At 39.2% G+C, this 13,370-nt stretch overlaps 1 protein-coding gene and 1 long non-coding RNA gene across 5 annotated transcripts in view; one reads left to right on the top strand and one right to left on the bottom strand.

Moving 5' to 3' along the window:
* Nucleotides 1-11,544, top strand: part of LOC101827226 (zinc finger protein 474) — a 54,527-nt gene extending 42,983 nt beyond the window's left edge. For all 3 annotated transcript variants that reach the window (XM_013112700.3, XM_040741826.1, XM_040741827.1), the window contains 2 exons: nt 2,864-3,044; nt 11,377-11,544. In XM_013112700.3, the coding sequence (XP_012968154.1) occupies nt 2,864-3,044; nt 11,377-11,528 (333 nt within the window). In that variant the 3' untranslated portion in view covers nt 11,529-11,544. The remainder of the gene's footprint in view (nt 1-2,863; nt 3,045-11,376) is intronic.
* Nucleotides 1-13,370, bottom strand: part of LOC121138871 — a 64,858-nt gene that overhangs the window by 13,419 nt on the left and 38,069 nt on the right. The window lies entirely within an intron of this gene.

Here is a 13,370-nt window from a genome sequence, read left to right as displayed (position 1 = left end):
TGTTTTGGCTGGATTTTATGAGGTCAAATTCTATGAATATGTCAATCTCCTCAGATCCAGAACACAATCCATGTTTTCCTATTTTTTTCAGTTTGCTTTTGCTCATTTCTCCCTTTCTGTGCCTGACTGTCATCTTGTAGAATAAAATATTGCCATTTCTGGCCCATTATTCCCTCATCTGCAGAGTAGCCACTTATTGGATCTCATAGTCATATTGGCCTCATGGCTACAACCCACCAAGCTAATATCCCTGATGCACGATTATGGCTTAGTCCCTGCTGAATGACCCTGAGCACAGTAAAATCCAGATCTCAGAACGGCTTTCCTGGCTCTCCATGGCCCTGCAGTTTCTTGCCTATCTGACTCAAGCTTCCTATGCTGAACATAAGACATATCAGCTTTCTCTCTCTTACTGGTCTCATAAGATATTTTTCCCCGTTCTTTCCCTTGAAACCTATTTGCATGTTTGTGTCCATAAAATGTGTTTTTCATAATAAAAACACAAAGTTGGAATTCATCTTTTTATCTAGCCTGAAAATTGTGTTCTCTTTTACTTTTATTATTTTTAATTTTTATTTTCCTGGCTTTTGAGAGAGAGAGTTTAGCTCTTTAGCCCATGCTGGACTAGAACTCATGTGTCTTGGAATGGCCTTCAACTCATGGTAATCTTCCTACTTCAGCATCACATTAACTAACTTTGGGTATAAGCCCCTGTGCCCAGCAACATGTCTTCTAATTGTGTTGTTTAGTCTATCTAAATTTACTACAATTACTGATTTCCTTTTGGGGAAAAACAAGCTTATTGAGGTATACTGCAGAAAGTAGCATGGTAAGCAGTAATAAGAGTATTGCTCCTGGCCAGTTATTGACATATTTGACCTGATTTCTACCTGTCTTCCTATTTTAATGCTATTAATCACCAGGTTTTGGTGAGTTGATGTTTTTGTTTCTCTTTTATTACCCTTCCTTCTTTGGGGATCAGTTAATTTATCATATTTGGGGTTTGGTTGGCCATTTACCCATTGATTTTAGTTTCTCCCCTTGTATACCTGTATGCACTAGTGCCTATTATATATGTTAAAATAAACACCTTTGACTGGTTCATATTCAAAAACTATTATAATCAAATTAATAATTATCTCACTTTGAGTTTTGCTCCATCATGTGTTCTTGAAGACTTGTTTTGTACATATATACAGTAAACTTTGTCTTGGATATTTTTGCATCAAATAGCCCATTATCTAAGAGACTTAATATTCTGTATGGCAAAAGTATGAATATTCCAAAGCTTATTTTACTGACCTATTTGCGTTTTACAGTATTTCCCCATTGTTTCTTACAAACTAGACTATTTGCTGTTATTTCTTTTTGTCATTTGAAACTTCTCTTAGAATATTTGCCTCAAAAATCTATCAGTAATGAATTATTTAACTGTTCCCCTGGCCAAAGACATCTTTATTTCATCTTAAGTTTCGAAGACTATTTTTACTGGACTGAAATTCCAAATTCGCATTATCTTATAGTAGGATAATTTGTTTTGTTTTCTATTATTATTTTAAAAAATGTCAGGTCATTAATTTTGGCCTCCAACTTTTTTTTAGCTTTGGATTATTCAGGAAAGGTGATAAATGGAAAAGAAGGAAGCCTGTATAGTATGCAATAGATAAGGCACAATTTTGCTAAGGACTTCTAGAAAACTGTGTGAAATTAGCCTTAGTGAAGTATTTATTCACCAACTCTCATCTGTATTAGCTACTCTTCTAATTGTTGTGATCAGATACCTGACAGGAAGCAACTTAATAGAGGGTTGATTCTGACTAAGATTTACAGATACATTCATTCACCACAGCAAAAAAGGGAAACGTCTTCAGTGACACATCCAGGGATGTATCTCCCAGGTGATCACAAATCTAGTGAAGTTGACAACGAAGGTCAACCATCACACCACCTTTTGTCAACCTGTACTGGTCGTATCATTTTCAAGCTATACTATTCTACCTGATCTCAAAGGCTCCTACTTTTCCTATAACAAAGAGTTCATAAAGAGTCATGGCACTCTCTGGCTTTTTGAAGCCTATCCCTTATGGTGGGATGACTTGCTGAACCTTGATGGGATGGGCCGAGGGGGGAGATCACTTGGTCCTGCCTCAATTGAATGTGCCAGGAATTGTTGATTCCCCATGGAAATCTTACCCTTTCTGAGGAGTGGATGGGGATGAGTTTTGGGGGAAGGTGGGATAGGGGGAGGAGGAGAGGAAGGGAGAACTGTGGTTAATATGTAAAATGAATAAAAAATAGTCATAGCAGTTTCAACACTGCTCAAAAGCCAAGTTCAAAGTCCATCAGAGACTCAATAAGCTCTTACTTGTGAATCATTGTAAAATAAAAAGCCACAAATTTCTAATATACAATGACAGAATATGCATTCCCATTCCAAAAGGAAGAAACTGGATTAACAAGTGAAGACTCGGCTAAAGAAACACTAAAACAAGCAGGGAAAACACCAATCACTGGAACTCTGTGTCCCACCATCTACAGATATATCTACTTACTTATTTAGCATTTATTTATGTCTCTGTGTGTGTGTGTGTGTGTGTGTGTGTGTGTGTGTGTGTGTGTGTGTGTGCGCTGGCGTATGTGCATATGAGGGTCAGAGAACAACTGATCCATGAGCTGTTGGATCCACTGGAGCTATAGGCTGTGATGACCTTCTGGAAACTGAATTCAGGTCCTCTGCAAGAGCACCAAGTACTCCTAACCACTAAGCTATCTCTCTAGCCCCTCTAACTAGAATTAAAAATATTAATTTTCAAATAAAGTTTCCACATCTATCCTTTATCTAATGGGTTTATATTATTTTCAGCCAACAATGATAAGGCGTCCACCAACAGTTATTTGTTACATCTGTGGCCGTGAATATGGGACCAAATCTATTAGCATCCATGAGCCACAATGTCTGAAAAAATGGCATAATGAGAACAATTTGTTGCCTAAAGAACTAAGGAGACCAGAACCGAAAAAACCAGAAGTTAGAGCCATTACTGGTAAGTTCTTATCTCACCCCCCAAAAAGTTTTTAGAAAATTAGCTAATTTTTCTTACTAGTTCTATCATTTGAAATCAGCGACACTTACCATCCTAAATGAAGTAAAAATGGATTTTTAAAAGACATTCTGAAATGCCCTTACTATCTTGTCTTCAGATGCTGAGACATAAAGATACTATGTCCTGGCAACACCTTGTGAGAGGGACCCATGGGAATTTAACATATTTTCCTAAAATTATTTTTATATATTATCACACATTATATTTAAGATAACATGAAGCTTAAAGATGTTGGAGAATATACACAGCCTTGTTTTCCTTTATCAATGTGTCTTGATTTCTTCATGAGCAGGAGTACCAAACTCAAATGCTTGTAGGGTCTATGAGTCAGGTAATTGAAGAAAGTGTTTCCTTTGTGAACAAAAATGGAAGGTACCCTCGTCTGGCTGCTGTTGTCATTAAGAAACTTAGCCCAAGATATTTGTATTTTCCAATAAATGCAAATGAAACCAGAAATCCAGACATCTAGATGGAATTTTTTTTTCAGTCAGCAATTTATAAAGTGCTATACAACCCAACTGAAAGTGGAGATGTACAGTCTCACATGAAGGTTACAGGGTACTTGTTTCCACAGAGTATGAACACAGTCTAGAGAAAAACATACATATATTATAAATTATATATCATTATTTTATGTATAATAGTATACATTACACTTTTATATTGTATATTATAAACGATATATTATATATTATGCACAAGTATGCAGCTTATTATCTATAACTATGGGATATATGTATGACTATATGATGATTATTATATATTATATAACTAATTATATGTATATTTTATATTATATAACATATGCCATTTTATGTTATATAATATACCACATATTATGTAATATACTCTTTGTGGTATTATATATGGTGTTTTATATTATATGTGTAAAATATTTACATAATTGTCATGCAAGCTCAATCTCAATTATTATATTCTTTTTTTATTACTTTAATTTTAAATAGCTTGCTTCACATGTCAATCCCAGCTCCCTCTCCCTCCCCTCCGTCCGCACCCCAAGCCTCCCACCCTATCTCCACTTCCTTCCACATAGAGGATATCTAGAGTCTGTCATTTCACTCAGGGCAGGGTCCAGGCACTCCCCTAAGAGTCCAAGTCCAAAGTCCGTTTGTATGCCAGGGACAAAAACTGATCTACTGCCCAGGGCAATAGGTTGCCCAGGTCTCCTCACTGACTCTCACACTCAGGGGGTCTGGATCAGTCCCATGCTGGCCTCCCAACTGTCGGTCTGGGGTCCAAGAGGTCCCCCCTGCTCACATCAGCTGTCTCTGCTGGTTTCACCAGCCCATTCTTTGCCAATTTGCTCATTGCTCCTCTCTCTGTGTCACTGGGTTCCATGGGTTCAGTTCAGTGTTTAACTGTAGGTGTTTGCCTCTGCTTCCATCAGTCACTGGGTGAAGGTTCTAGGATAGCATATAAGGTAGACATCAAGTTCATTATCAGGAATGGGCATTTAAGGTGGTCTCTTCACTATTGCTTAGCTTGCCAGTTGGTGTCATCCTTTTAGATCACCAGAGGTCTCATTGGTGCCAGATTTCTCTTCAAACCTATGACTCCCTCTATTATGATATTTCTCACACTGTTTTCCTCCTATTCTACCTTCCACTCAAACTTCCTGTTCCCCCATGACCCACTCTCTCCTCCTCTTCTCCCCCTCTCTTCTTCCCAGCTCCCACTCCCCACTCCTCCCACCTCCCGCCATGTTCCCAAACTGTTCAGGAGATCTTGCCTCATTCCTCTTCTCTTGGGTACCATGCATATCTCTCTTAGGTTCTTTCCTGTTTCCCAGACTCTCTGTCAGTGGAATTTCAGACTGGCACTATCTTGATCCATGTCTAAAATCCATATATGAGTGAGTACATACTATGTTTGTCTTTTTGTGACTGGGTTACCTCACTCAGGATGGTTTCTTCTAGTGCCATCCATTTGCCTGCGAATTTCAAGATTCCATTGTTTTTTTTTCTGCTGAGTACTACTCCATTGTGTGTATGTACCACATTTTCTCTATCCACTCTTCAGTTGAGGGGCATCTAGGTTGCTTCCAGGTTCTGGCTATTACAAAAAATGCTGTTATGAACATAGTGGAACAGATGTCCTTGTTGTATGAATTTGCATCATTTGGTTATATGCCTAAGAGTGGAGTTGCTGGGTCTTATGGTAGATTGATTCCCATTTTCCTGAGGAATCTCCATACTGATTTTCAAAGTGGCTGTACGAGTTGGTACTCCCACTAGCAGTAGGAGTATGTTCCCCTCTCTCCACATCCTCTCCAGCAAAAATTGTCTTCGGTGTTTTTGATTTTAGCCATTCTGACAGGAGTAAGATGATATCTCATGGTTGTTTTGATTTGCATTTCCCTGATAGCTAAGGATGCTGAGCACTTTCTCAAGTGTCTCTCAGCCATTTCAGACTCCTCTATTGAATTCTCTATTTAGTTCGGCAGCCCACTTTTTAATTGCATCCTTTTGTGTTTTGGAGACTTGCTTCTTGAGTTCTTTGTAAATTTTGGATATCATCCCTCTGTCAGATGTGGGGTTAGTGAATATCTTTTCCCATTCTGTGGACTGCCTTTTTGTCTTGTTGACTGTGTCTATTGACTTACAGAAGCTTCTTAGTTTCAGGAGGTCCCATTTATTAATTGTACTTCTCTCTGTCTGTGTTACTGGTGTACTGTGTTTCAGGATCTAGTGAGATGATCACGTAGTTTTTTCTTCTGCAGTTTCCTTATATGGTGGATTACATTGATAGATTTTCTAATGTTGAACCATCCCTGCATTTATGGGATGAAGCCTATTTGATCATGGTGGATGATTTTTTTCTGATGTATTCTTGAATCTGATTTTCTAGTATTTTATTGAGTATTTTTCCACTGATGTTCATGAGGGAAATTGGTCTATAGTTCTCTTTCTTAGTTGTGTCTTTGTGTGGTTTGGGTACCAAGGTAATTGTAGCCTCCTAAAAAGAGTTTGGCAGTGAGTTTCCCGCTTCTATGATGTGAAACACTTTGAGGAGTATTGGAATTAGCTCTTCTTTGAATTCGGTAGAATTCTGCACTGAAGCCATCTGGGCCTGGACACTTTTTGGTTGGGAGACTTTTGATGACTGCATCTATTTCATTAAGGGTTATAGGTATGTTTAGATTGTTTATCTGTTCTTGATTTAGTTTTGGCAAGTGATATCTATCCAGGAAATTGTCCATTTCCTTTAAATTTTTTAATTTTGTGGAGTACGGGTTTTCAAAGTTTGCCCTGATGATTCTTTGGATTTCCTCAGTGTTCCCGTTTTCATTTCTGATTTTGTTAATTAGCATGCTCTCTCTCTGCCTTTTGGTTAGTTTGGACAAAGGTTTGTCTATCTTGTTGATTTTCTCAAAGAACCAACTCTTAGTTACATTGATTCTTTGCAATGTTTTCCTGTTTTCTACTTGATTGATTTCATCCATCAATTTGATTATTTCCTGGCGTCTACTCCTCCTGGGTGAGTTTGCTTCTTTTTGTTCTACAGCTTTCAGTTGTGCTGTTAACTCTCTAGTGTGACTGTTCTCCAGTTTCTTCATGTGGGCAGTTAGTGCTATGAACTTCCCTTGTGGCACTGCTTTCAAAGTGTCCCATAAGTTTGCATATGTTGTGTCTTCATTCTCATTTAATTCCAGGAAGTCTTTAATTTTTTTTATTTCTTCCTTTATCCAGGGATGGTCCAATAGTGCATTGTTCAATTTCCATGAGTTTGTAGGGTTTCTGCGATTTGTGTTATTGTTGAATTCTAATTTTAATGCTTAGTAGTCTGATAAGTTACAGGGGGTTATTCCAATTTTTTTGTATCTGTGGAGGTTTGCTATGTTTCCTATTATGTAGTCAATTTTAGAGAAGGTTCCATGTGGTGCCGAGAAGAAGGTATATCCCATTGTGTTTGGATGGAATGCTCTATAGATCTCTGTTAAATACAGTTGAGTCATAACTTCTATTTGTTCTTTTGTTTCTTTGTTAAGTTTCTGTCTGTAGGTCCTGTCTAGCACTGAGAATGGTATGTTGAAGTCTCCTAATACTAGTGTGTGAGATTTTATGTGTGATTTGAGTAATGTTTCTTTCATGAATGTGGGAGTATTTGTATTTGGGGCATAGATGTTCAAAATTGAGACTTCATCTTGATGGACTTTACCTTTGATGAATATGAAATGTCTTTCTTCATCTCTTTTGATTGATTGAAATTTGAAGTCTAATTTGTTAGATATTAAGATAGCTACACCAGCTTGTTTTTTGGTTCCATTTGATTGGAAAATCATTTCCCAACCCTTTACTCTGAGATAACGTCTGTCTTTGATGTTGAGATGTGTTTCTTGTATGCAGCAGAAGGAAGGGTTCTGCCTTCGTATCCATTCTGCTGGGGTGTGTCTTTTTATAGGCAAATTGAGGCTGTTGACATTGAGGGATATTAATGACCATTGATTGATGGTTCTTATTTGTGCTTGATTTATTGGTAGTGGAGTTACTGTGTGTAGGTTCTCCTCCCTTTTTCTTTTGGTGTTTGGTAAAGTGGGATTATCCATTTCCTGTGTCTTTGTGAGTGTAGTTATCTTTGTTGGGTCTAGGTTTTCCTTCCAGCACTTTCTGTAGAGCTGGATTCATGGATACGTATTGTCTAAATCTGGCTTTGTCATGGAATATTTTGTTTTCTCCATCTATGGTAATTGAAAACTTTGCTGGATATAGTAGTTTGGGCTGGCATCCTTGTTCCCTTAGCATTTGTAGGACATCTGTCCAGGATCTTCTGGCTTTCATAGTTTCCATTGAGAAGTCGGTGTATTTCGGATAGGTCTGCCTTTGTATGTTACTTGGCCTTTTTCTTTAGCTGCTCTTAATATTTTCTCTTTACTCTGTAGGTTTAATGTTTTGATTATTATGTGGTAAGGGGACCTCTTTTTCTGGTCCAGCCTATTTGATGTTCTGTAAGATTCTTGTATTTTCATAGGCATATCTTTCTTTAGGTTAGGGAAGTTTTCTTCTATGATTTTGTTGAATATGTTTTCTGTACCTTTGAGTTGTATTTCTTTGCCTTCTCCTACACCTATTATTCTCAGGTTTGGCTTCTTCACGGTGTCCCATATTTCCTGAATATTTTGTGTTTGGGATTTGTTGGCTTTGAGATTTTCTTTGGTTGATGACTGTATATCCTCTAATGAGTCTTCAATACCTGAGAGTCTCTCTTCTATCTTTTGTATTCTATTGGTGATACTTGCATCTGTAGTTCAGGATTGTTTACCCAGCTTTTCTATTTCCAGCATGCCTTCATTCTGTGGTTTCTTTATTGTTTCTATTTCAGCTTTCAATCCTTCAACTGTTTGAGTTGTTTCCTTCATTTGTTTGGTTGTTTTTTCTTGGTACTATTTAGATTCTTTAAGAGATTTATTTCTTGAATTTTTTGGTTTGTCTTTTCCTCCATTTCATTTATTTTTTGTTTGTTTTTTCTTCTATTTTTAAAGGGATTTCCTTGTTTCCTCTTTGAGGGTCTCTATCATCTTCATAAAATAATCTTTAGGGTATGTCTCTTCTGCTTCATCTATGTTGTGATTTTCAGGTCTTGCTGGTGCTGGGTCTCTAGATTCTGGTGGAGACATATTGATCTTTCTATTGCTGAGTAAGCTCTTATTCTATCTTCTTCCCATCTCTTCTTCCAGTGGGTGCAGGTGGGGTCTTTCTGTCTCTGCTGGTCTCCTTCTTTCCTGAAGCTGAAGCTGGGGATGCTGAGGCTGGGGATGCTGGAGGGTGGGGTCTGGAAGGACTGATTCCTTTCCTGTGTGGACAGGTCCTCTGGATGCCAGAAGTGGCCCCCCTAAAGATTGAGGGAGTGGGTGATGGGCAGGGGAGTGGTCCCAGGGGGACCCAAGCTCACCTGAAGTTGGGGACACCAGAGGGTGGGGTCTGGAAGGACTGATGCCTTTCCTGTGTGTGTGGGTCCTCTTGATGCCAGGAGCAGCCCCCCTGAAGATTGAGGGAGTGGGTGATGGGGGGTAGGGTGGTCCCAGGGGGACCCAAGCTCACCTGAAGCTGGGGACCCTGGAGAGTGGGGGTCTGTAAGTCAATTATTATATTCTTATCATTAATGTTTTCTTCATCTTATTTCCTCATTCCTTAAAGGTTATTTTTTATTTTAAGAGAAGCATTATTCAATATATTTTCCCTTTGTAACCAAAGCTACTGCACAGGCTGTTCAGCACGGGCTATTTCACAGCACTCCTTAAGGGGAGATCCAAGAAGAATATAAGAGTGAAATCTAGATTGTTATAGTAAGTCCTCAATGCTATTGAAACTCAGCTATTCACAGCTCTTAGCAAGAAGAACTTTATATAGAGGTTGAGAAAGAATTCAAAATGAGTATCTTGGGGCTGGAGAGATGGCTCAGAGGTAAAGACTATTGCCTGTTCTTGGCAGAGGACCTGGATTCTGTTCCCAACATCCACATGTTCTGACACCCTCTTCTAACCTTCTGAGGCATCACAAACATGTGGTGCATATACACATATGCAGACACAACACCCATAAACATAAAACTCTTTGAAAAGGAAAAAGGAAGTATCCAGCCATTGAAATCACAGTATTTTTTTCTAGAGAGACCACATACCTTAATGTTTTCCTGGAACTTATCGTGTGGTACCCAAAATAATTGTTCCCAATGCTCTGTATCATTTTTTCTGCTTGATACTTATTATCATATGGCTAGACATAAGAATAGCTTGAAAATCCCTGAAAGGGGGTGTCTCACTGTTTGCCACTGTTGACAAAGGATACACTTGCTTACAGTTTTCCTCTTGACTTCATGCTACTGTGATCTCTGAAGGTGCCCGTCTCCTCTAGGTAAAGGCTTCCCTTACCCCACACTCAGTGCAGTTATTAAGTTCAAATAACTCTTTTCCTGGGTCCACATTCAAAGCCCTATGCAGAAGCATTACAATGAAAAAGTCAGGGCTGTCCTTTTCTCTACAGATTTTTCAGAGCACTCACGACACACATTTCGTGTGCTGGAGAGATGGCTCAGCCATTAAGTGCACGTACTGCTTTTGCAGGGGACCCGAGTTCACTTCCCTGCACCCGTGTCTAGCAACCCACAACTGCCTGTAACTCCAGCTACAGGGCATTCAGCATGTCTGACCCCCTCAGTCACCTGCAATCCCATGTATATACCCACACACACCAGACACACACACACACACACACACACACACACACACAAAATTAAAAACAATAGCAAATCTTTAAACATACATCTATGACCTGTATAATAGTGATACTTATTTTATCTAAAGGAGAAATACCAGGCTTCTCAGGGTTGAAATCTCCATTAAAAGAAGGCATGCTAAGAATCTAAAGGTATGTTATGGTTGTGTGAACCATTAAGATAGAAATTGAATGAACACATAGCCTAGTGTTTAATTAAGTAACATACGCTGGCCAATGATAAAAACAGATACATTTTGAGTGCCTGGCTACATTTGAGGGGCCTATTTTGGGAGATTCTAGGACATAGTCAATTTAATGTACTAAAGTCATTCTATTTAAATAAGGCTTATTAAAGTGAAACCCCACATTGTTCCTATAAAACAAAATCATATGCTATTTCTCTCCCATGCCCTGCCAGAGAAGATTACACAGTTCTCAGCTCTCTGTTTTCAGAAGGACGCTTTTTCCCCTCAACTTGTTTGCATTCTTCACGTGAATTAGTTAAAGAACATCTGGGTTTATAGTCATGAAGAGATGATGTTTTTTAGGGTATAATTCATCTTAAATTCACTTTCAGTTGTCAGTTTGAGTCTCTGAAAACATTCCAGGAAGGATTGCATAAGAGGAAAATACAAACACACGTTCTTTTCCTGTTGTAAGCTTATATTTAGAATGAACAGAGAGAAAGCCAAAAGTTATATTTGCAAGATAACAGTGTGTAAGCAAAGATGTTAATAATTAGTGAAGAATGCATATCATAACATGGAACTATGTCTTTCCCTTTATAATATCCAAAGCGTAAAAAAGCCTACAGTTCGTAGCTAACTGCATTTAGCCCTTGCAAAAATGTTCAATACTATTTATTTATTAATTTCTGCTAAAGTCACATGATTTGCATGAAAACGCCAGTCCAGAGAGGCATTTCCTGCGACTGTTTTCCATAAATAGTAGAACATGGTTCCCTAGAATGGAAACGAACACATTTTACCTTTCCTTTAAAAAAAAAAACATTTCCCTCCTTTCCTTCCTTTTTGCAGGCAAAGGGTTCTACGATCTTGACGCCTTAAACGAAGCTGCTTGGACAAGTGCCCAGAGTCAATTGGTTCCCTGCAACGTTTGTGGGCGGACCTTCCTACCAGACAGACTGATTGTTCACCAGCGATCTTGTAAACCTAAAGCCACCAAGTAAAGCCCTTTCCTCAGCACCGAGTGTTTCAGGAATGAATGCCTTCAAAAGGGAGGGAGCTTCAGTGGGAGGACAAAGGGAGAACTGGACCCTCGCCTAGTCCGGAGGGGCAGTCTGTGCAGAGGCAGCCGGGTTCATTCCTGCTGTTAGGGGAGCCATGTCACACTTCTGTCAGGTGGCTTCTCGTCACAGCTGGAAGTTTGGTCTAAGGGGCTTTTCTCAGGCAATTGTTTCCAGTTTTCTCCCATTCTATTTCCTCAGAGTGAGCCTGTGCCCAGCAAACAGGCTTAAAAGAGCAATTCCAGGCAACTCTAGGTTGTAGCCAGAATGGATTTCCTTCCAAGCCCCCTTGCTTTCTGATCTGGGGATCCTTTTACACAGAGTTACTGATTGAGAAGTTTCATAAACTTAAAAGGGCTGAAGACGTAAGAAATATTAGAACCACATTTAACTCCTACTTTGTTTCTAACAGCAAGAAATGCTTCCGAAGGCACTGCCTAGCTAACAGCTCCAGGGTCATGTGTCAGGAGGCCTCTGTAACAAAATTCATCAAAATGGGTGGAGGCCAGCTCCTTCCTCCTGTGGAGGTCTAGCAATAGTTGTTAAGCCCTTTTTGGGTTTTATAGGTTCTTCGTTGTTGATTCTAAAAGTCTGCCAGGAAGTTCTGTGCCTCCCCACCCAGGCCCACGCACCCTAACTGGGTTGTGAAAGAACTTTGTATTTTAGAGTCCTTAAATGTGTTTTAATCCAGGCAGGGCTCTCCCGGAAGGAGGCTTGGGGCCAGAGAGGTGCTCTGCCCAGGAAGCTCTGCTCTCCCAGGCAGTATGGCTTTGCCTAGAATCCCAGCATTCAACTTGGGATCTTTGTTCATGATTGGGCTGAATTCCAAGACCATGAGGATCCACCAGCTTCCTGCAATCCTTGACTTCATGAGCTTACATAGCACAGCCAGTTATAAATCATAGGTGAATGCATTCAACCTAACAATTTGGTCCCACATCTACTTATTATCCAGGGTTAAGTTAGGGCAATTGTGCTAATCATTCTGTTTTCTTTTCTGTCTGCCAAAGGAAGCATGAGGTTTTTTAAAGCCCAGAGATCTCTGAAACAAGAATCTTGTGAGTCGGCATTTAGTGGCTCATAGTTGGTGACTCCTTTATTTCAGCTTGTTAACCTAAATGATGGAATGTAGCATAGTTGAGTGTACTATGGGACCAGGAACTGTGTTATGGCTTTTGTATACTGTAGCCTATGTATATCTTATATCAGCTCCATGAGTAGATGGAGTTCTGTTTATTTAACAAATCAGGGAATTAATACTTAGGTTCAACAGCTAATTTGGGAACACAATAAGAGTGAGTAAAGCAACAGAGTAAAGAAACTAACTTGGGACTTAAGATTTGAAGCCCAATAAATGTCTATTGATGTTTATGACAAGTATCTTTACCATACGATTATGATTATCCATGCAAACATAAATGATCTGACAAAGGAGATATTTCTCCCACAGTGTCTAGTAACTGAGGCAAACAAGAACCTTGGCACACTTGCCATTCTTCCGCTGATCTGCGTGTATCTTAGACAGAGGTGAAAATAAAACTTTGAAGTAGGTCCCATTAGAGGTTTTGAAAGATGTTTTGGTATTTTGCTGATGCTCCAGGAATAAACTGTGAAGAGGACAGGTAGAGCAAGCATTCTGGCCTCAACGTCGAAAGGAGTTGCAGCTAAGCATCATAAAGAGGTTCATTGGCACAGCCAAATGCCAGCAGCTGTGTCTTCATCTATATGAATGAAGTCTCTGAGTTTCTGAAGCGTTTGAAAGCATTCATCTAGGCATTGTCACAT

The sequence above is a fragment of the Mesocricetus auratus genome, unplaced genomic scaffold (assembly GCF_017639785.1).
Source record: "Mesocricetus auratus isolate SY011 unplaced genomic scaffold, BCM_Maur_2.0 Super-Scaffold_6730, whole genome shotgun sequence".
In the NCBI taxonomy this organism is placed as follows: Eukaryota; Metazoa; Chordata; class Mammalia; order Rodentia; family Cricetidae; genus Mesocricetus; species Mesocricetus auratus.
This window is presented reverse-complemented; position numbering and strand designations above follow the sequence as displayed.